This window comes from Corvus hawaiiensis, chromosome 9, assembly GCF_020740725.1.
Source record: "Corvus hawaiiensis isolate bCorHaw1 chromosome 9, bCorHaw1.pri.cur, whole genome shotgun sequence".
NCBI classification, from domain to species: Eukaryota; Metazoa; Chordata; class Aves; order Passeriformes; family Corvidae; genus Corvus; species Corvus hawaiiensis.
The window spans coordinates 22,219,144-22,241,803 of NC_063221.1; the positions used below are offsets into that span (position 1 = coordinate 22,219,144).

Here is a 22,660-nt window from a genome sequence, read left to right on the forward strand (position 1 = left end):
TTTTTTCAGTGCCTGTTTTTCTGGCCATTTTTGTGACCTTGGCTTTATGCAGGCTCCAGGAGATATGCTGAGACTTGATCAAAGCAGACCACCAGGCCAGGACTCCCTGGAAGAGGCAGTTCCAGAGACAACCATACAGTCGTTGCCATCCTCATCCTCTGAGAAGGGAAACAGTGAGAAATCACCATTGGTGACACCATCTGCAACGAGCCTGACTGAGTCTGTAACACAGGGCAGGGAAGGTAGGAGCTGCAGTGTGGGCAGGATGTACTTCAGCCTCAGAAACTTTTAAGGGAAGAGCCCAGTTCTGGCTGTGACATACATAATATAACTGCTACTCCTGTTCTTGTTCCTAAATACCAGCATGGTTACTGAGGACTTTGGTCTCTTCCTTGCCAGGTTGCTGGCAATTCACTGCTTAACAGTACCCAAGGTACTAGGCTATGCTGCTGCACTCATAGCCCTAATGACAGTTCCTGCTGATTTCAGTAATGGCTGTGAGAGCCCCATTTGCAAGCACTGCCTCCCCATGGCCAGCACAGTCCGACTGTCGTGTGATGTGATGTTTCTCCAGCACATGGGGCATGGGGAAGGGCTTAGCAAGTACTTCCATGATCAAACCCCTCTTCTGTTTGCAGGCTCCAGCAGGCAGCGTCCCAGCCGTGTGCAGAGCCTCGTGTCGAGCCAGGGCAGCATGGACTCCGACCATCTTGGTGAATCTGCTGGGGCAGGGAGGATGACAGTGTGTGGTGACACTAATAGTGACGCACTGGGGGGGTCTGTGTGCCTGGGCTGGGGTGAGCCCTGAGGGTTTGTGAGTGGCTGCCGTGCCCAGGGAGGAGGTGGTTTGCCAGGCCTAGGGCTGAAGTGAGGATACATTGCAGGTTATGATGGGGGAAGCAGTGACTCGGAGTATGAGGAAGCATTAATGAGCGACCAGGAACCCAGGTGTCCCCTTATGCCGGATTTCTGGCTCATCATAAAAATCCATCAGGACCGAGTGGAGGTCTATTATCACACACGGTAAGGAGGGTCCCCTGTCTGACCACTGCCTCTCTGTACCATGACCTTGTTGCCGCTCACTCATCTCTGGACAGGATCTCTTCCCTGCCCAGTGTGGGTGGGAAGTTGCAGACTAGGCTGGTGCTCTATAAGGGGAAAACTGCCATCCTTTCCCACTGTGTTCCTGCTCCCAGCACCCAGTGACAGGCACTGTCCAGGTGCCCTGCTGACCCCATTCTCCCTTTCTTCGTAAAGCAGCCTGAGTGTGGAGAAGGCAGCATCAGCAGAGACAGAAGAGGAGCAGCCAGGGGAGTGCCAGAGTCTCAACCAGGTGGTGGTGAAGAAGATCAGTGAAATCTGCAGGGTTGTCAATCAGGTAATAAATCTCAAGAGGGCACTGACAGAGCTGCCAGTGATTAGATGGCTTAGATGAGAAGGGACCTCTGGAGAGTGTCTAGTCTGGGCTCAGCTCAGAGGAGGGCCTGGGGGGCCAGTTCAGCTTGGTGGGTTCAGAGGAAAAGGGACTCAGTCTGGCCCTCAGCACTTCTTGCTGTCTTCCGTGGCTGTGCAAGCAACAGAACCAATCTTTCCTCATCCTTTGCAGCGCTTGCTGCTGCAGGACCTGCATGACAGCCACATATGCAACTCATTACTGGTGGCAGAAAGTGAGGAGGACATCTGGAAGAGTGAAACACCATATACTTCTTACAGGCAGCGTGTGATGCCCACGGATGGTATGAATATTCCCTTGGCCATGCCTCAGCAGCAGTGCTACAAAGATGCCTAAGAAGGTCTTAACTTCCATGCTATGGCCCCAGCTATGTGCTATGTTCTTTACAGATTACTCTGTAGAGGAGAGCTACCAGCCCCGGGACTACCTGGCTGCCACCATGCAGTTCATGCCAGGGCACTTTGCTTGTGAGGTGGTGTGGAGCACACTCATCCACGTGCATTCACGCCTCAAGATGGGCCCCAACATGGGGGTCTCACGAGGTATGTACAGCCCAGGTTCCCCCCGGTTTGGCGTGTCAGGGGTCCGGCTGCTGGCTGGATTGGCACACCAGAGAAGGGTATGTGGGATAGCTAATGTCCCACATTGCCCACAGCTATCCAGGCACTTCGCTCGGTGCTCAACGCCTTCTCTGTGGTGAACAGGAAGAATATGTTTGTCTACCAGGAACGTGCCACTAAATCTGTTTTCTACCTCCGGTAAGAAGCCAGTGTGACTTGTTAGCCTGACCCTGCCTTGCTGGTGTGTTACACCAGACTGAGAGCTCCTTGAGACAGAAAGTATCTGCCCAGCCTCAGGGACTGTGTTGTGACCCAAGCACCAAATATCTGATTTCTGATGAGTCAGTCACATCAAGCCAGGCCCATCCTGCTCTCCTTGTGCTAAGCCTTTACACATGGGAGGAAAAATGATGGCTTTTTTGAAGGAGCCAGAGAACAGTTTTTCCACAAAACTCCATATTCTAGTCCCCACAAAGTGCACAGGGGACAGAGCAAAGAAGATGTGGATCTTCTGTGGATGTATGATGCTGTCATCCTTGGGGATGGAGGCTGGCATGTCTTTCTCTTGTATTCAGGCTGACTGAAACCACCCACAGTGGGAAGGTGTGGGAAGCAGAGAGCAGCCTTAGTGCATCATCTCGCTCACTAGCACTGACACGCAGCCAGGAGCCCATTTACAGTGAGGATCTGATGGTGAGTCTGCCGCTCTCTGCGAGCGGATATGGGCGCTCATGGTCGCCGGAGTGGAGGGAACTCAGTAGTTCCAGCAACCTGGATTTCACGTGGGGTAAAATTTACACTGTAGATATGTGGAGTGGAGCGGCAGTGGGTGGCATCTGCCTGACCCTGCTGACAGCCTGGGACAGTGATGGATCTAGAATTTATATGAAATTACTTCCACAGGGCTGTTTTTGCTTCTCCAGGGTTCTCGTTCCTCACTGGACACTGCCTCATGCCGTAGTGTGGACTCTGCCCGCCCTGTGGGACAGATAGACAGACACATCCAGCTGATGGTCCATGGTGTTGCCCCAGCAGGTATGTGTTATAGCACCTGGCAGCAGATGAACTGTGCTGATGTAAAGCAGAGGAACAGAGCTCTGCTCCCTGCCATCTTTGCTTGAAGATAGAGGAATCTCCCTCCTGCGCAAACAGCTCTTCCATAGCCCATAACTGCTCTCTATTCTGTATGGGTGAAAATAAAAGGATCCACGGTCCACAATGAAACCTCCTGCAGACCATGTGCCATCTTTCCCTGTGCAGGAGTGCAATTGTCTTTTCCTACTGCACCAGCAGTCTTCTGTGATCATAAACCCATAGAAAAAGATGTCCGAAGAAATTGATGGTGGGGAAAGTCATGTTCCCTATGGGAAGTGAGTGTGAGGGTGGTACATCCTGAACAGGAAGGGAGAGGTGGCTGTAGTCATTCTTACTGGATGGGGTGAAAAAGCTGCTTGTACCTCTGCTCACTTGCCAGGGCCTGAGATCACGGATGAGCTGGTCAAAGTGCTGCGCAGACGCCTGGACGAGGCCACCCTGGATATCATCACGGTCATGCTGGTGCGGAACTGCAAGCTGACCCCAGCCGATGTGGAGGTACCTCACTGGCTATCTGCTCTGTTCATCCCAGAGCACTTTCCTACATTTTGACCTGTCTCAGTTGCTCCTGCCCCAAGGAAGACCAGGGCAGTTTGCTACATCCTGTTCCCTGCTCCAGTGCTTGGTCAGGCTAGCGTTCACTGAGGTATACACTCTGTGGGTGCCAGGGTAGCTGGGAGATTCCCTCTGCTGGGTTTGCAGCACAGCAGGACTTCCCTGTGCCCTCCTTCCCACATCTTGGAATGAATGTCTGCTCCCATCTTGGGGCTGTCCTAGGCAGGGCCAGGAGTTGGACTTTGATGATATTTGTGGGTCTCTTCTAGTTCAGGATATTCTGTGATCTGTCTTGGGGCACTAGGTCTAGGGTTGTGCCCGCCACACTCTCCCCTTGCAGAGCCATCTGGCATCATTTGTATCAGTATTAGAGCCCCAGGGCAGCCTGCTAGTACCAGCTGGGTTTTAAAGCCTCCTGTGTGCAGTTTATCCAGCCCCCTGGGACGCCACCCACAGAGGTCCTGCAGTTCTCCCTGCCGCCCTCAGCCCTGCCCTGGCTGCACGCCGTGGCCTATTACCTGCGCCAGAACCTGCTCATCTTCCTGCACACCCCCAAGTACACCGACAGCAACGTGGAGCACCACTTCAAGGTGAGGAGGGCTGGGACTGGGACAGCAATCTGCCCAGCTTCTAGCTGCTGCTGAGGGCATTTGTGGGGGCAGCTCAGACACCATGTTCCCAGCTCTGCCATGGAGGGTTAGGGAGAAATTGACACTAACTCCTGAAGCCTGAGGGAGTTTTACAGGACTGAGCACATCCTGATTAGCCTAGGCAATCACTTGCTGTGCAAAAAGCAGCAACCACAAAACTCATGCCCACATCCATGTCCCAGGAGCATGGGAGAAGATCCCCTTTCAAAGCTAAACTTGGTTCGTTGTATGTCTTGCTCAGATGTAAGGACTGAAACATCAAGATTAATAAAAATTTGGGAGCAGCCACCCACTCCTTAGCGTGGCTATAGCAAAGACAAAGGGTGAGGCCAGATATGTAGTGCCACATAACTCTCTATGAGCTGTAAGGGATTCCTTCACCCCAACAGTGGTGAAGGCTGTGTTGGCAAGTGTTTTGAGTAGCTCTGGATTTGATTCTACAGGTTTGGGGATGAGCTGTGCATACACACGAGCCTCTTTGCAGTTAAGGCAAGTTCTCTAATCTTTGTCAGTATCTTCTTTATTCTCCTTAGCACTACTTCAACCACAACGGGAGCATCCCTGACCAGGATCTCTATCTGTACAATAAACCAGGTGGCCAAGGCACTGGTGGAAAAGGTATTCTGCTCAACTCTTCTCGAACAGGGTATGGGGCTGTGTGTTGGGGAGCTGTTTTCCATGCTGTAGAGCTATGAGTGAGTGAGGAGGGCCAGTGCTGGGGGAGTGCATTCCTCCACGGCTGGAAGGTGGGTAAGGTGTGTGCCTAGGGGACTGCACGCCTTTGCATGTGTGGCAGAGCAAACTAAGGCCTCCATAGAGCAACTTGCTAAGCTTGACCTGTTGCTGCAGGAAGCAGCTCTAGACACAATGAGACCTCAGCGTGGGGCCAGAGGCTCTGTGGGGCTGGAGGTGGGAGCAGTTGTGGCAGAAGCCTTGCTGCAGAGGGAAATCTGGCTGCCTGTAACTGAGTGTGGGCTGTGTGGGCAATGTCCTTGCTTTTTTCTCTAGACTGCTGGAGGAGGGATTGGATAGGGCCCACCCTGCAGCGGGCTGTCATGTCGTGTTTTGTCCAGGCCATGTGGTCTGTCACCTGGCCATTGCGTGTCTTGTGCCCCTCGTGCACCATTTGAATGTTCTTCTGTTATGTAGGTACCATGTCGGACCTTGTGCAGCACCTCTTTCCACTCTCTCACTTCCAAGGTAGCACCCGTGGCTCCAAGTATAACTCCATCTCCTTTTCCCATGCAGCTCTCTGGTCCCGGCTGATCTTGTTTTCCTTGTGTTGTGGCTTCAGCTCTGACTCCTCTGTGTGTTTGTGTGTATGTGTCCATTTAGCTGAGCCCTGTTTCTTGCTGGCTGGATAAATGAGCAAACAGAATCTGCTGCCCTGAGGTGGCAGGTCAGTGATTCCCAGCTGCCGAGGGTCCGTGTGCTGCCCTGTTAGCTTGCAAGCAGTGAACTCCAAAATCCTGCATCTTTTTTCCCACAGATCCGAACAGGCATCTCTTCCCTGAGGAGGACAGGAGTCCTGATGTTTCAAATGTCATTGATGCTCCAGGGTGCAGCATTATCACTCTCCCAGTGGCTGTATCCTGGTGTGGGGTGTTCCCTTGCTTAGCAAAGGGCTGGAGTAGCCAGGCACCATTAGATGTGTGCTTTGTATTTCAGTGAGCCTAGGTCAGAGGGGGCTCAGTGTCCCCCAGAGATGGGAGGTAACAGTTCTGTAGCACCCCACCTCCACTGCACCAGGAAGTGAGACTCTTGGCAGCTCTTGCTAATGTACCTATTCCTACAGCTCCAGAACTCAGATTTTGAGTTTCTTTGCTGTTTTGTTTTTTTTTTAACTTATGATTTAGTGGTTAGATTTCAGCTTCTCTATGCTCCTGGAAGCCTTGTTTCCTGCGACATGGAGGAGAGCCTTTCTGCTCCTTGGGCAGGGGCAGGCTGCTGACCTGGCCTGCTTGAATTGTGGTCAGTTGTTCTCATGTCCTCATCTCAGACAGACTGAAGCAGAGCAGAGGTACAGGAATGATGTGGTAGGGACATGTGCCAGAGGCTGAAGGGGCTGAATGTGGTAATTTATCCAGGAGAAGAACAAGGGAGTAGTCCATGATTACCACATGATCATTCAATCATTTTGGTGGGTCTGGGGGTGACTGCCAAGCCAGACTGTTGAGGAGTTTGTGCCCTTTACTGTTTAAAAAACGTAAGTCTGGCTGGTAAAGCTCATATTCACTGTCATGTGGGGCAGATTTCCTGCTCTTGATACCTCTGTATTAACACCCATGTCCTGGAGAGCTGCCCTGCTGCGGCAAGAGGCTCTGTGGGGATTGCTCATAGGTGTAGTTTCTTTTCCTCAGTGTGGGTGCAGATGAGCTGCCCTCTGATTTGAATGCCTACTTCTCTCCTTTGTGAGCATCTCTCTCCATCCCAGTGCACTCTCCCTTGTGTCTGCTATGCCTTGGAGGAAAGGTTGCTGCAGAGCTTATGCTTCACAAGGAATGATAGAGACTGGGTGGTTGTGCTGTTGCTGATTAGACTGGGTACAGCCTGCTTGGGCTGGGTTTGTCTCCATGCAGAGAGGGCACTTGTCCAAGGGGATCCAGTCAGGGACACTTTGGTTTCTCTGTGGCAGTGGAGTCTGATGTCACTGCCATCCTTGCTGGGATGGAGAAAGAGTATGGGCTCAGCAGTGTTGCAGGGCTAAGGTTATTTGCTTCTGGGCACATCACCCTTAGGCAGCATTGGGGCAGCTTTGCCATCCAGCCACCTGAGTGCTGTCTTAGGGGGCTTTCAAAGAGAGTGGGAACATTTCAGGTTACAATGTGAGGTTTGGACCTCAAAGCTACTTCCCTGGTGCCCTGACCATTGAGCTGGGCCGTGGGGAGTCAGTGTTTGTTTCTGCTCTGGTCCGTTGCAGGGCTTCTCCTGTGTGCCCCAGGGCTCACAGGCTGTGGGCTGTGAGGCAGGAACCACACAGCTGCTCTGCAGCTCTGAACTGTCCTGTTGGGCGTGTGTAGAGCTCAGTAGAGAGAGCCAACAGGCAGGGTCTGAATTTTTCTCTGCAGTGACTCCAGGCTAGTCCTAGGTGTGAGCCTGCCTTGTTCCCAGTCCTGCCTGGTTGGAGTGGATGGGGAAGGCACCTAATCTTGTTCAGGTGTACAGTGAGGAGAGGGCTGTGAGTGTAATCTCCAACAAGGTGTCAGATCTGCAGGGACTCTACATCCTTCACAGCCTGGAGGGGGCTGCTGGAGCATGTCTGGGCCCTGTACTCTGTCCCTTAAGAGGACAGGAATGTGAGCCCCATCTTGGATCAATCTGCGTAAAGGCTCTCCTGGTGCAAATAAAGATAATTTCTTCTTGCATGTGGTGCTGGACAACCCAGGAAGCTCCTGCAGGGCAAGTGAAATCTGCTGTGACTCTACGGGAGAGAGATTCTTGCAATGATGGGGACACCCTGTGCCAAACCCCATGCTTCTTACCCTAGCTCCCCACAGGCACAGCTGGCCTCTGCTCCCCTGGCTGCCTCCCCTCCTGTGGGCCCTGCCTGCCACGTGACACTGTGCAAGTCAAGTGGTGACATGATGGTTCCAGCTGTGGAATGGCAAGGTGTAGGCAGGCACTGTAGGGGTGTACTTGGTGCTGTGCTGATGGAGGCTGTCTCGGGTTCTGCCCTGCAGGAATTGCGTGCATTGCACTGACATTTGTGGATGAGCATGGCAGCCCCACCTTGCTGCCCCACGGGGAGAGGCCTGACCCTCTGAAGCTTCCTTCCCCCTCACCCATCGTGGGCCTGCTGCAGGACACCGACTTTGAAAGCCTCACAGCAGTCAGCAGGCACCAGCCAGGGGCTGACCCCCCGCCTTCAGGTAGGGAGTTGGCCAGCAGCTGCCAATTGCCTGCAGCCTCTGCATCCCCTGGGGCACCTCAGAGGGCTGGTGAAGGCAGGGTTGAAGAGCCATGCAGAACTACCCTTTCCCCACAGAGCCCTGCATGCTGGTGCGCCTGGATATCTGGGAGAAGGGCAACATCAGCCTGCTGCAGCTGTCGGAGAAGCTGCGCGGGGCCCTGCGGCACGCACTCTGCGATGCTGTCATGGAGTTCCTGGTGCTGCCTGCCCCGCTCTGCGTGGAAGCTGCCTGCCTCCTGAGTGCTGCAGACCTGGAGGACCTGAGTTCTGCAGGTGAGAGCCTGGCCAGGGTGGCCACCTTGAGCCTCCACCGAGCCTTGCTCCTCCTGCCTGGCCGGCAGGAGCTTGCCTGTGCTGGGGGGAATCTGGTTGGGTGGGCAAGGAGGGAGGAAGCTGCTCTCCCCTCTGCCACCTGTGTGGTGTGATGTCTTGGGGAAGAAGCATCATAGACATTAGTGTTGGAAAAGATATTTAAGGGTCTGTCTGCTCCCCAGGACCATATCCACTTTGCTGGGTATTACTGATGGCTCTTCCCCTTCTCTCCAGTCAGGCTCTGGCCAGACACAGTGTGGTATACAGCAGCTTTGCAGGGGGAGGCTCTGCAGAGTCTGATTTGCTTTGTCTCCCCAGGAGGCCTAAGGAGGACCATGTCAGAGACCAAGGGCCTGGCTCTGCCCAGTGCAGGGCCTGGCAGGAGCTGTCCTCCACCCTTGCACTTCACCTCTGCACCTTCACCAAGCTCTGGAGAGCCAGTGACACCCACAAGCAAGCTGGGGCGCCGCAGCTTCTGGGACATGCTGGTAATGTTGCTGCAGGAACAGGGCTTGTAAGGTCCTCATGCTGTGTCAGGCCAGGAGGAATGGACAGTAGGGATCTAGCTGGGGGTGGGAGGCCAGGCTGGCAGCAGGGGCTTTGAGATCATGGCACTGACTGGGCTGTGTATGTGCATACTATTAACTTACCCCTTTCTCCCCTAGAGCAAAGCAGAGTCCTCAGAGCTGGGCAGCCCCAAGACTACTGATGACATTGTGCTGGAGAGGCCAGAAGAGGCTCGCACGAGGCGGCGGCACAAGACTGAGAATGTTAAGCAGCACCTGAGCCAGGATCGGGCCACAGCCACAGCTGAACTGGAACAGGCACAGAGGCAAGCACAGCCTGCAGGCTGGACAGCCAGGATGTTGTTCCCCCCTATCTGTTGTACATTGCTCTGCATCCTGACAGCCTCTGGACCACATTTCTTTTTCTTGTACTTTCTCCCTTACACAGACAGTTTAGGAAAGCTGCCTTGCACACACAAAGCCTCAGCCCTTATTGCTGGAGCGTTGCTGGGAGTACATCTGTTTCTCCCTGCCAGAGATCCCTTCTCTGCACTGTGGGGCCCTGTGCAACACCTGACACTCATGGCTACTGACTAAGAGTGACCCAGCTCAAGGATTGTATCAACCCTAAAAGGAGGCTCCCAGGGCTCTGCTCTGGAGCTGTGAGGGGACTGTTGCACTTTTCTACGTTCACTACAGATGACTGATCTAGTGTAACTGTGCTTCCCTTCCCTCTCCTCAGGCGCCGAGCCTGCCAGCTGGAAGAAGGAGATGTAGGTACCATGCACCCACTCTTCAATCAAACCTGCCAGCAGTGGATGGCATTCATGAACCAGCTGGGTACGTGTTTTCAGGTCCCAGCTCTTCCAGATGGGCTGGGAGTGGGCTTTTTTACCCAGAACTCTCAGGACAAGTCCTCTTACAGCACCATCCATCTTTATTCCTTGCCGGTCCTAGTTGCACACCCTGTCTCTCCCCAAACTTCACCAGAGTCACATTTGTCTCAGGGGCAGCATCAGCATTAGAAAGCTGTGGCAGGAGGCCTGGCATGGGCCTGTGCATCAGAACAAACCTGCTAAGGCCCATGGTTATGTCTGCCATGCTCCAAGTCCAGGGCTTGCCAAACTTGCCTGCAGCTGCTTTGGAGAGACCTGTACTCCAACAACCAGCTCCCAGAAGTAGCAGGGACGGAGGATCTGAGCCTCCACAACATGCTCTGGGACTGTGAAGTTGCATGGGAGACCCTCACTCTTGCAGGCAGGGAGGGAGAGGAGGAGCACCCTTCATATCCAGGGATTTGGGTTTGTATGGCTGCCACATTGCTGCTTTCTGGTTACCTTTGACTTTGGTGTTTGTGCAGCCTCTCACACTCCTGCTGACAAAGTCGAGCTCTCCTCTTCCTCTGATGAGGAGTAAGCCAGGGAACGAGGAATAAGTGGGGGAATAAAGCACCGTGCTCAGAGCATACAGGGAGTTTGGTCCAGGTGCCATTTCAGGCCAGAGCCTGAAACCAGGGGTTGTTTCAGGCTTCTTCTTCTCCTTCATATAAGGCTCTTGTTCTCCAGCTCTGCCTGCCTCAGGCCCTTAGCCCTCTCCACTGCTCATGTGGGCAGGATGTGGCTCTGGTGCAGCTCGGCACCTTGTCCTACAGTACATCTTCCATGCAGGGTGCCCGTCGGTGCAGCAGTGCTCCTTGGAGATGGTTTCTCGTTTCCTCCTGTCCTCTATCCTAGTGGAAGTGGTGAACCTGGTCACTGCCCTGGCAAGTGACACCACTGTCAAAGTGTTTGAGCAGATCTGGTGAGTTACGTGATTCACAGGTGGCCGTTTGGCACCAGCAGGTGTTGATCAGCTGTATTTCTACTGCCACAGCTCTACTTGTCAGCCACCTTTGGGGCCTTTCTTTGCAGCTACCATCGGGGCACTGCCTTCTTGCCCTATAAGTCTGGCCAGAGTGTCAGCCCTCGCCCTGGAGTCATCAGACACTTCATCCTGCTGGGACGCAACTTCCAGCAGTGGCGTTGCAGCACAGAACAGGGTGAGTGCCTGGCCATGGTACCCATCTTGTGGGGGGACAATCAATGAACAGGTTCCCCTCCTTACTGGGACAGACTGCTTTTGCCTAGAGGTGGGCAGTGGGTTGTCTGGTTTTGCCTTCTGAGACCTTACTCTCATATGTGTTTGTAACAGCTTATTTCAAGATGAGCTGAGCAGTACTGTGGCAAAACATCCTGTCATGCCACCTTAATGGCATGATGGGGCGTAAGAGCGGGATGAACCAGTACTGAGGGTCATAACTGTGACTTCTTCCAGCTCACAAAGGGCTCCAGCGCTTTGAGGCCATGGAATTCAGCTCAGCAGAGAGAGGTTCTGATCCCAGCCTTGTGGGTCGAGACCTGGTGCCCCGGCAAAGGTTCCTCTTCCTGGAGATCATTGACAAAAAGGTAGTAATGGTGCCTGTGTGATGTTGCCTCCTCAAAAACTGTTCTTGGATGATCCAGGTCTAGAAAGAGGAGAGGAAGAGTGCCTCTGCAGGCAACCAGCCTTCCACAGGGAAGAGTCCTCCAAAGCAGCTGTGCAGGATGTCTCTGCTTGTGTCACAAGTATAGCTGCGGGTTCCCTGCAGCACTCTAGGGAATGCCAGGGCCAGCAGCCCTCGCTGTCTCTGTGTTCAGCTGTCCTGCTGTGGGCTGTAATTGCCCTTTCCCTGCTCACAGCAAGGCCCAGGCTGGGCTCTTGTACTGCCAGTGGAAGTACAGCCACCACCACTGTTGTGGCTGTTAACAGGGGACTCGAATTGAGCTTTTACCATTCTCCCTGTTACAGCCTTGTCATCCAAAACTGGCTGCAGCAAGTACCACCAGAACACCTGGGGTAGCCTGTGCCACCATGCAGGGTCTCTCTGAGAGTCCTTAAATCTTCCCCTCCTCTCTGTCCAGCTGACGCTCTACACTTACAACTGGTCCCCAGACCTGGGCGCCAACCTGAACTGCTCCCTGACTCGCCTGCTGCAGTGGCAGAATGCCCGGTCACACATCGTGCACTGCCTGATCAGCCAAAAGCTGGGACTCTTCCACCACCACTGCTTCATGGACACACCATGGCATGAGGACAGCAAGCAGGTAGGGCACCATGCCAGGCAGGGCAGTCTTTTCTTCATCAGGAAGGGCCTTGGCAGTCTGGGGGTCTGAGGAAGCTTGCAGGCACCTTTTGTGTGCTGATTGGCAGGGCATCCCGAGACATTCACATGTCCAACTTAACCATTCCCAGCCAGACTGTTGCCCTACTCTTGGAGACAGAGGTGGAAGGGGAAGCCAGGTCCTCCTGCTGGTAGCACTTATTGGTGACTGAATTATTTAGGGTGAAGGAGGCTGAGGAATGGGCTTCCCACTGCACATTAGAGCCATGCTGGGCCCAGGCCTGCTCTTCTTGGGACTGGTAGTAGAGAAGACTAACACGGATCTCAGCAGATGGCCAGAACTGGATTTGCTCTGTGGGTTCTTGCTCCAAGGCTGGCAGTAAGGAGGCTTTCATGGCTGTATCTGTTTGCTTAGGAGCCAAATCCTTTCCTGAACTCCACTTTGGAGGTGGATGCACTGATCCGGAGCCCGTGTCCCCCACCCAGCAAGGAGCAAGGCCGGCTGAGCAGCTCTGCCCGCAGCCTCCCGTCCCTGCACTTCCATCCTGACGTGGTGCCCTTTGATGAAGCTCTGCGGGATGTTACCACCATCAGGCGCATACCCCATGGGCCTGACTCGGGACCTCTTGACCCCGTGGCTCGGCATGGGGCCCAGTTCCTGGAAATCAAGAGCATGGAGAGGAAAGGTAAAGCAAAGGGGCTGATATCGTGGGAGCCTGCCTAATAATCTCACTTCTGGAAAAGGAGAGCAGAGCAGAACGAGAGTTTTGACAGGGGACAGTTCTCTGCAGGAATGGGTGATGGCCTGTTCAGGGTGGGAGTAAAGGAGAGTAGCAATACTTGGGGCTGTGGCTTGATGCTCTTGTGACTGCTCTCTTTCCTCTAGAACTGGAGAAACAGATGAAGATTGAAAACCTCTTTGTCACCTGGCAGCAGAGATCAGCTCAGTCCAACATGCCTATCAGTGTGAGTGCAGCCTGGGCAGGATGTGGGCTGGGCCTTCTTACAGCACACTAGGAGCACCAGCAAAGGGGAGCACTAAAGCACCGAGCTTTAGTGTATGTTGGGTGTATGTTGGGGATGGTGCTAGGCAGTGGAGCACTGCTCTCTGCTTGAACTTTTGGGATTGTAGGGCTCTGAACCACACTTGGGCATGGGGCCTCACTACCCAGCACTGGAAAGGCTGTAAAGCAGGGGATTCCCCCAGTTAGGTTCATTTGAGCAGCATTGCAGTGTCATGGACGACTTGCTCCCGGCCTCGGTGAGGGGTGTGTGCTGTAACCATGCCCCTCTCATGTCGTGCAGCTGGCAGACCTGGAGACTCTGAAGCAGTCCTCACGCCTGGTTCACTACTGTGCCACCCCCTTGCTCTTTGACCCGGCCTTCCGGCAGCAAATCCAGACTGACCAGCTGGGCAAGGTAGAGGGGAAGGTGAGTGTCAGCAAGCACCAGGAGGTGCTCATTGGTGACTGAATTATTTAGGGGGAAGAAGGCTGAGGAATGGGCTTCCCACTGCACATTAGAGCCATGCTGAGCCCAGGCCTGCTCTTCTTGGGACTGGTAGTATGAGTAGTCTTTTTCCAAGACAGAGCTGCTCTAGCCTCACTCCTACAATACAGGATAAATTTGAACCCTGTAAGATGGAGACTGAGAAAATCCTTGGGTCCTCAGAGCCGTTCTCCTGCAGCCACACTATCCCTGGAGAAAACTGATTTCCTTTTCTACCCAGGGAATTCAGGGCTGAGTCTGGAGAAGCCATCAAGGGCACTGTGTGGTACTGATCTTTTAAGGAAGCAAAACTTCCCTTATGCATTCGGCAGCCAGACCTGGTAAACCTTTCTTGGACCAAACAAATAGCTGAAACAATTGAAAGCAAACCAGCTGAATCCTGAGCAGGTTGCAACCTGACAGACTGTAACCAGTGCAGATCCCATACTGGCTGTTCAGTCTGTATGTGTGTCGGAAGGGAAGAATAGGCTGTTGTAATTTATCAAAATGTCAAAAGGACTTTGACAGAGTCTTTAAGCAGAGGTTGCTACAGAAATTGAACACTCACAAGTGAAAGGGAAAGTATCATCACAGAATGAAAACTTCACTTTGTTTTTGGAACAGAGCAAAATGGAAATTGGTTATTGGATTTGAAGAGCCTCGCAGCAGGGGTTTCAAGGTGGTGTATTGGGTTCAGTATCTCCAGGTCTTTTATTGGGACGTATGAGCTGCCAGGCTTTGCAGTGCTGGAGGGCTGTTCAGATAGGTCAGAACAGAAAAAGACTGCAAGGAACTCAGGAGATAGCTGAGTAGCTTGTGAAATGAGCGCTATTGTGAGAGCTGGGATGTGGTTCCCAGTAAAACAGCACAATGTGGAGAGAAATTTGAACCCTTTTGTATTGTACACTCACTGCAGAGCCTGTACAGAGCAGACATCTCAGTGGTTTCTTCAATTTGGGAACAGCTGGGTACAGCAGACACTGATTAGAATACACCAGAAAGGGGTGTTAGTATAATGGGAAATATTCTAATACATTTCTAAAATGCTACTGTATTAATGTCTTCATCTGACCAGTAAGTGTGAGACCAAACATTTGTGGCAAAGGCACTGAACTGGAGAGACTTGGAGGTCAAAGAGTAGCTGGAGCGATGCCAGGTAAAGAGACATCTCTTGTGGTTGGTGGAACAGATAGGCAGAAAGCCAGATAGAAACACGTAACAGAGCCGCAGGCTTAAAGTAGAGAGATCAAAAAATGAAACCGTAGTCTCTCTCAGCACAAAGAAAAGGAGTTTTCAGGACATCAAAAGGAGAACTGAAAGTGTTTAGAAGGAAACACTGTTCCTTTTCAGTGCTACTGAACTGCTAGGAAATCCTGAGAAGTCAGCACGATTCATAAGGGGGTTGGACTCTTACCATGGCAATAGGAGTTGAAGCTCTGAGCTTTGCATGAACCAGTTTGTGAGTCCCTAACATTTTGTGGAAGCTGTTCTGGGGGGCAGATGTGAATTCTGGCACAGGCTATTTCCTGCAGGTTGTTGCAGTACTGTTAGGTCAGAGCATGGCTGGGTAGATCTTGGATCTGGGATTTTGGCACATGCACTAGGACAGTACCTGGAGAACCAGATGTTAGTGCTCTCTGGCAGAGAGACATCTACCTTTTGCTCAAGCAGGGCACCTGGTGTCCTCAGCTGGGGCCAGTCACAGCAGTTTTCCTTAGCAACTTTCTCTTGCAGAAGCGCCACCGCTCCAATGACTCTACAGCTTCAGGGAGGGACCGCAGCCACAGCTGTGACTCAGCAGAAGCGCTGCCCTGCAAGGTGAAGGAGGAGCCATGGCTGCAGGAGATGTGCAATGCCTTCCTGCAGCAGTACATCCAGTACCTGCAGAGCATGGGCTTCATCCTGGTCCAGGTGCGGCCACCCTCACCCACCACTCGCAGGTCAGTGATGTGCTGGGAGCCCTGGTGTTGGAGAAAAGCCACCATGCTGAGCTGTGCCCTGGTTTGACACAACAGGTCTTGGCTCCCTGCTCAAGGCTGTCTCTGCTCTCATTTCCAATAGCACAAGCCGGATCCGAGCTCTAGCAGCAATGGGAGTGGAGGGTAGAGGGTCCTTTTCCTACACAAAGCCAAAACCAGAGGGAAGTCCAAAGGTGAGCGCGTTTCTCTTACAAGGGTGGAACTGGGATGGAAGTCAGGCTGTGGAGTGGACCAGTTCTGGTTGGCTTTTGAAATGGTTTCAGGCAGAAAGGATGTGGGAGGGCAGAGAAAGCATCAAAAGCAGCCTGTCTAGACCAGCACCATCTTTGGGAGTTTGGGTATGATGAGATCTCTTTGCCCTCCTGCATGTCCTCCTACAGGCCTCAGAGCCACTTCCTGGCACTGGGTGGAACCAGGGCAAATACCAAAAGACTGGTAACAACTTGGAGGGGCTCAGAAGAGGAACAGGATGACCTAGAGCAAGGATAGCTGCTTTTGGGTGAGATTCTGGAGGATTACCTGTCAGAGAATCTTTAGCATCTACAGTTAAGGGCAACTCTAGGGCAGAAGGATCTTTAGCTAGAGTGAGATGAATGCAGAAGTTAAAGAGGTTAGAGAAGATAAGCCTAGAATGGCTCTACTGTGAGAGCAGGCTGAGGTTCCTCATGTATAAAGAAGTGGCAGCTAGGGAGGAACAAGTCAGAGCTGTACAAAATTGAAGCTAACCTGGAAAGGGATTGATCTTTTGCTGTCTCATTCAATACAACACCTAGAGACCATCAGATGAAAGTATTTGGAGCCAGTTTTGAAACTAAGGAGAGTGTTTCTTTGAGCAGCAGCTACCAGTGGTCATCATCAAAAGGTTTTGTGAACAATTAAGACCTTAAGTGAGTTTTGTGAACATGAGCTTACAAGACAAAATAAGTACCTGGAAGAGAATTCCATTGGAGTCTCCAGCTGAGCAGAAACCACCCATGGCTCATGGAATCACCCAGGGATGATGGGAGCAGGTAGCATTTACTCACCCTTTTCCAACACTTTATTGGCACCTGCCTTTGGCTGATGTTGGTGCAGGACTGTGAGTAAGACAACACCTTGCAGATAAAATGAGAAAGAGAGCAATCTGCTGAGCACATTAAGAGGGGGCAAATGTATAGCTCTGTATCAGGCAGGCACAATGGTCTGGGGACACCTCAGCAAGGAGTGAGGTTCCATGGACACTATCCTTCCTTGGCTCACAGTGTCCCACACTCTAGCAGCACCATGTCCTGAGCAAGCAGGAGGTGAAGGGATCAGTGTGCCTGGTGTGTTCTCTCAAAGACTGTTAGGTTTGTTAGGATCCTTTTCACTGTCAGCTCTGCCATATCTCCTCTCTTCTCTCCAGTGAGATTGCTCAGTTGAGGAGGCCCCTCTATTTCCACCTCTGCCACAGAGCCTTGTGGCAGCTTCACACCCTTGTGCACCAGAGAGCCCCTTCAGCTTTGTCCTTCTCTTCCCAGAGCACAAGCCCTGCTGTTGCCACCTACCATCTACAGAGGGCTCTTCCAGGTGGGATTGTGCTCATGGAGTTGGCCTTCCAGGTAAGAAAGAACAAGAAACAAAGTATGATCTCTGGGGGTTCAGGGACAGTCTTCAGAGGTGACAAAAGGGAGTGACGAGGAGTGCAGCAGGGACATGTGATTCTTCATTTGTCCTGTTTCTTCCATGGCCCTGCAAGACTGGGATCAGCTGGAGATTATTCTGCAGGGCTCAGAGCAGTAAGAGTTGCCTGTAGGAAGGATAATAAAGGGCTCAGCAGCAGTTAGGGTGCTCTGTTCTCAGCCACTTGTTGGCTGGTCTGGCTTGGTTCAGACAAGATGAGACAGAACATGGGGCAAGAATGTCTGGGCCCCAGCCCAGAGCGTGAAGTGTGGGGGCTGTGCTCCTTCCCTGGAGAGGCCCAAGGCTGTGCTGTGCTCTGCTCACGTGCTCTCTCCTCCAGGGCTGTTACTTCTGTGTGAAGCAGTACGCGCTGGAGTGCTCGCGGATCCCCATGGGCCAGTCTGTGAACTCTCAGGTAATGGCTTTGCAGGCACAGCTGGTGCTCCTCAGGGTCAGGGGATGCTTTGGGGGGAGGAGTGATCTCTGGAATGGAATGGGCAGTTCAGGTATAGCAAGTTCTGGAGAGCTCTGCTCCCTCCTCATGGAAAAGCCTTCTGCAGCCACGTGCCCTCCATGGCTCTGCTGGAGCAGAGCTGAAGTGCAGTAAAAGGGGGTGGGAGGTTTGGCAAGAGGATGACTCTCATCCTAGCTTGGGGAACAAGACAGAACAGACTGGGGAGGAATAGGAGCAATTCTGGCAAAGATGACTGCTCCAGAGAAAGTCAGTGCATGGCTCTCTGCTTCCCTTGGAACAAGAAGGAAGTGGAATGGGAACAGGCATCTGTGAACATGATTGGCTGCCCTTTGCCAGAGGAGATTACTTTCTGCACCAGAAAGGTTCCTTTATACCTCTGTGCCTTGCTCTACAACACTCTGGGGCTGCCTGCTCCCTTCTCCTTTGTAGGGTCAGGGTGTTTCCTGCCTGTTCCCAAGGGCACTAGGTGTCTGTGTAGAGGCTGGCCAGCCCCAGGCTGTCTGAGACAGGAGGCATGCATGACCATACTGTCCTTTCCAAGGTGCCTCTGTAGCACGGCTGCATCTTATATATGCCAAAAGTGTCTCTCCTAAGCTTAGAGCCTTCCAGGGCCTTGTCTGCGGGTTTGCTGAGTCTTTCCTGGAAAGCTTGCACATGCACAGGGCAGTGGTATGAGGCTGCATCCTGCTCTGATGCTGGGACAGCTGCACTGGCTGTGCCATGCCTTGTCAGCAGGGCTTTGCAGGAGGGTGTGAGGTGCCTGGCAACATTCCTGCCTTGACTCCCTGTCCCTCCACAGCTTTCTATGCTCTTCACGGAGGAGTGTGACAAGGTGCGGGACCTCATGCACGTGCATTCGTTCAGCTATGACTTCCACCTGCGCATAGTCCACCAGTACCTGCTGGGCTCCCACATGACTCTCCGCCAAGGCTACCATCTCACCAGCTTCCTGGAGGATTTCATTGCCCATCACCCTGACATCCCCAAATTTGGCCGCAACCACGTTTTCCAAGGTCTGTAGGTCAATGTGTGATCAGTCTGGGGTTGATCACCAGCACGTAACTTGGCAAAATGTTTCCAAGTCCTTTACAAATAAACCTGACCTTTGGAGTATTCAGGGCGATGACAGGGTGAGGGTGATGGGAGGGGCTGAGCTCTGGGGGAAGTCCTTGTTGCCCTGTTGTGGAAGTGGCAGGTTGGTTGCTCTGTCTCCTGGAGTAGATGGGAGAACACTGCTCTGCCCAGGTAAGAGGCACAGAGTGTCTCCTGTGATAGCAATGTATTTTTCCACTAGGCACGCTGGCCCTGCCCACCAACATGATCACTGCACACCAGCTGTACAACTACATTGCTGACCATGCCAACACCTACCACATGAAACCCCTGCGCATGGCCCGACCGGCCACGGGCAGTGACAGCAAGAAGGGAACACCAGGCACAGAGCAGAATGAATATGCACTTGTCTCTATTTGGAACAGGTGAGTGCATCTGCTACAAGTTCCTGGAGCTGCTGGAGATTGGTGGCAACCTTCCAGTCCCTTGGGACACTGCCCCAAGGTGCCAGCAAAGCTGACAGCTCTACACAGTGGCAGACAGCAGTTCTGGCCAGTTCTTCTGAGATGGCCATCAGGGGTGGTGTGTATGTGTGCAGGTGCATTTGACATTTCCTGTGGCACTTCTGAGGAGTCCCACTGTGTGGAATTCCCCATGTCCAGTGGTTCTGTTGTGATCAGGAGCCCTGGGAGAACAAAGCGAGGTTTCCTTCATATTGATGTGCCTTTTTTTATCACAGCTCGGGCTCCTACAAGGACTCTGAAGGTCTGCGTCATCATGATGACTTTGACGTGTCCCTCCTGGTTTGTCACAGTGCAGCACCATTTGAGGAGCAGAGTGAGGCAGAGAGACGCATGCTCCGGTGAGCACTGGGCGCCAGTGACAGCAAAGCTTCCTGGCTGGGGAGGAGGGCTCTGGGAGGGACTGGTTCTGTCTGGAATAGCACAGGCAGAGTTGTTGGTGTCTAGGGAGGATCACTGTGAGAACTTGGGCAGAGAAGCACCCTTTCTGGCAGGGACAGAGGGGCCTGTGGTTCACTTGCAGTGCAGCTGAGAGGGGAGCAGCCCTTCTCCAGGTCACAAGTGTCTCCTTGCTCCCAGTTTGCGTTTCTACGTCATCATGACAAGCCAGCGGGAGCTCTTTCCGCGGCTCACGGCCGACATGCGACGCTTCAAGAAGCTGCCACGCTTGCAGCGGGAAGTGCTGGAGCCTGTGGTGGGCCGGGCAGCCTGGGAGGCAGCGGAGCCAGAGCCGAGCCTGGGCCGGCAGCCGTCAGCAGAGCGGGAGCTGTGGCAGGACGTGGAGGACAGCAGCGAGTTCTATGTGGGGGGCACACAGGTCAAACTGGGGCCAGGGCTCTTCTACACCTCGCCACTCTTCCCCTTGCTGGCCTCCGAGGTGGCCTCAGCCCAGAAGCAGCTCAGCAGCATGGTACAGCTGGCCAAGTGCCACTGCCGCAGGGACAACCTCTGGAAGCGCCTCTTCCTTCTGGAGCCTCTGGCTTCTGACAAGCTGAAGCTGGGCAAGCTCTCCCTGGTGGAGCTGGAGGAGCTGCTCGACGCCGTGCATGGGAAATCCATTGCAGATGTCGACCCCCAGCTGGTGAGCAGCAAGGATGGGGGCACAGTGCACAGCAGCTGCTGTTCTGCTCTGGGGATGAAGTGGGGAGCCAGGTGAAGGGGCGTGCAATGCACATCTCTTCCTGCTTGGTGGGAAGGTAGAGGCAGGAACATAGTTCCTAGCTGGCAGGGGAAGGGGGAGACTGCATGGACCTGTCTGTAGAGAGTGAACAGCCCTCAGTCAGCATCCTCAGTGGGCTGTGAGGGTTGCATCTGATTTGGGGTCTGGAGGCTGCTGTGGCAATATGGCTGCTGGTGCCATGGCTAGAGGGAGGATGAAAATCAGGCCTTTTCTATGCCTGCAGGAATGCTTCCTCACCATGACAGTCTCCTGGTACCAGAGCCTCATCAAGGTGCTGTTGAGCCGCTTTCCCCAGAGCTGTCGGCACTTCCACAATGCTGAAACCGGCACCCAGTATCTGGTAAGACACAGCCCATTGCCCGCCTGCAGCCTCTGTCCCCATGTCCCTGTCCTGGGTTCTGTACTGGCTCCTCTCTAACGTGCTCTGTGACTCCTGACAGGTCGTGCTCAACCAGAAGTTCACAGATTGCTTCGTTCTTGTGTTTCTCGATTCTCATTCAGGAAAAACAGTGAGTCCTTGGGAACAGACTAACAGCTATGTTGGCTCAGGCCAGGAATTTGTCTAGATTGATCTAGCAGTGGCCATGGGTAGGTGTGCGTGAGAACATGACCAGGTCAAGAAGCCTGTAAAGCTTCTCTTAAATACTGTCCCAACATCTGAAAATCGGTAGCTTAGGCCCATCCTGAGCTACAAGTGGCCTTTGCATTTATTTAATAGCCCTCCACAGCTTTATTTCCTTTGGTTCATTTCTAGCATCCACAATTTCCCCTGACTTGCAGCTCCATGAGGCAGATGCAGTCTAGGTGAAGAACTTCCTTGGCTTAATTTTGAAGCTCTTACTGTTCTTTCCGTGTGATGCCCCTTTGTTCTTGTATTAGAAAACAGTGAGCACTTGATCCTCTTTTCCTTCACAGGATTGCTTTTGGATCATTTTCTCAGCTGTCTCTCTATCCAGGCTAAGCAGTCCTTCTGTATTCAGTCCAAAGTCAGATCACACTGGGTCTGGGTGGGAGGGGCTACCAGTACTGTGGGCTGCTCCTACCTGGGCAGAAAGGAAGGGGACCTGCACTGTCAGGGTCCCAGCAAACCTGCAAGGACCTTTCCTCTCACTGAACTTGATGGTAAAAATACTTTGCTTTCAGCTGTGCTCCCAGGCAGGGTACAGGATGGGTCACAGGGAATGCAGCTCCATGTGAGAGCAGGGGATCTACAGGAGGCTTCAGTCCACGATAAGGCTTCTGCAGACCGCAGAGTAACTGATACTGTATAAAATAAATCACACTCCATCTGAAAAGCAGGTAGCAGAGACAGAAGAGGTGGTGCTTGCTGGAAGGCTGCTCAGTGCCTCCTGCCACCTGATGGTCTTAGTGTCACCTTGTGGTCATTGATATGATATACCCAGCCCTCCATCCCCTCTCCCAGTGACTCCCATTTTGTAACAGAAATCCTTTGTTTTCATAACATTGTATTTTGTGCTTAGCATTCATCCCATTCTTGTGGTCTCTCAAAACTCTCTCAGGTTTTTTTGTTGGTTTTTTTTTTTTGCATTATCCCAATCCTCTTTTGAATTAGTGCCTCAAATTTTTTATCAGCACACTCCTCATCTTTGTACCAGACTTGTTAAAGTACTAGGCAATGTGAGTCCCAAAGCCTGTCCTGAAGGAACTCTGTGACCTCTCTACAGCCTGCTATTTTCCCCTTTCAGCACTGCCATGTTCTCACCTTATAATTTTTAGCTAATTCCTATCTTTTCCGCTCACCTAAATTTCCCATGTGGCACCACATCAAATCCTTCCTGAATCTCAGATAAGATGTACCATGATTCCTTTGTCTAGAAATGTTACCTTATCAAAGAGAACTTTAGTGTTAGCACATCACTTTAGTAACACTGAGCTGTGTTTCCCTCATGGTTCTGTCTCTCCCAGCCTGCTCTGAAGCCTTGCATGCTGCTGGAGTTGGGTTCACAAATCACTTCCTTTCCCCTCTTAAACGATGGTGGTGCATTTGCTGTTTTGTAGTTACACAGCTCTTCTCATGGTTTTACCAGTTTGTTAGGGATCCTGGCTACTGGATGTGCTGCATTTCAGCTCTGGAGAACATCCCGTCCCTATGTCTTGCCTCCATGATGCTGATCTAAGTGCA

General features: G+C 52.7%; 1 protein-coding gene across 7 annotated transcripts in view; it reads left to right on the forward strand.

Moving 5' to 3' along the window:
* The window catches only part of SZT2 (SZT2 subunit of KICSTOR complex), a 54,626-nt gene that overhangs the window by 30,690 nt on the left and 1,276 nt on the right, over positions 1-22,660 (forward strand). For 2 of the 7 annotated variants that reach the window (XM_048313383.1, XM_048313379.1), the window contains exons 38-72: positions 53-242; positions 639-713; positions 885-1,023; positions 1,258-1,378; positions 1,607-1,736; positions 1,843-1,995; positions 2,109-2,211; positions 2,589-2,706; positions 2,937-3,048; positions 3,488-3,606; positions 4,089-4,253; positions 4,847-4,931; positions 5,463-5,513; positions 7,994-8,182; positions 8,299-8,496; positions 8,854-9,023; positions 9,201-9,367; positions 9,784-9,881; positions 10,709-10,841; positions 10,952-11,079; positions 11,355-11,485; positions 11,981-12,163; positions 12,596-12,866; positions 13,067-13,146; positions 13,486-13,611; positions 15,403-15,608; positions 15,730-15,820; positions 17,147-17,227; positions 17,629-17,703; positions 18,563-18,776; positions 19,058-19,241; positions 19,556-19,678; positions 19,917-20,418; positions 20,741-20,857; positions 20,958-21,026. In XM_048313383.1, coding sequence (XP_048169340.1) covers positions 53-242; positions 639-713; positions 885-1,023; positions 1,258-1,378; positions 1,607-1,736; positions 1,843-1,995; positions 2,109-2,211; positions 2,589-2,706; positions 2,937-3,048; positions 3,488-3,606; positions 4,089-4,253; positions 4,847-4,931; positions 5,463-5,513; positions 7,994-8,182; positions 8,299-8,496; positions 8,854-9,023; positions 9,201-9,367; positions 9,784-9,881; positions 10,709-10,841; positions 10,952-11,079; positions 11,355-11,485; positions 11,981-12,163; positions 12,596-12,866; positions 13,067-13,146; positions 13,486-13,611; positions 15,403-15,608; positions 15,730-15,820; positions 17,147-17,227; positions 17,629-17,703; positions 18,563-18,776; positions 19,058-19,241; positions 19,556-19,678; positions 19,917-20,418; positions 20,741-20,857; positions 20,958-21,026 — 5,097 coding nt within the window. Of the gene's footprint in view, positions 1-52; positions 243-638; positions 714-884; positions 1,024-1,257; positions 1,379-1,606; positions 1,737-1,842; positions 1,996-2,108; positions 2,212-2,588; positions 2,707-2,936; positions 3,049-3,487; positions 3,607-4,088; positions 4,254-4,846; positions 4,932-5,462; positions 5,514-7,993; positions 8,183-8,298; positions 8,497-8,853; positions 9,024-9,200; positions 9,368-9,783; positions 9,882-10,708; positions 10,842-10,951; positions 11,080-11,354; positions 11,486-11,980; positions 12,164-12,595; positions 12,867-13,066; positions 13,147-13,485; positions 13,612-15,402; positions 15,609-15,729; positions 15,821-17,031; positions 17,228-17,628; positions 17,704-18,562; positions 18,777-19,057; positions 19,242-19,555; positions 19,679-19,916; positions 20,419-20,740; positions 20,858-20,957; positions 21,027-22,660 lie in introns of those variants that run through there. The other 5 variants (XM_048313382.1, XM_048313385.1, XM_048313380.1 and 2 more) reach the window with 4 other exon arrangements.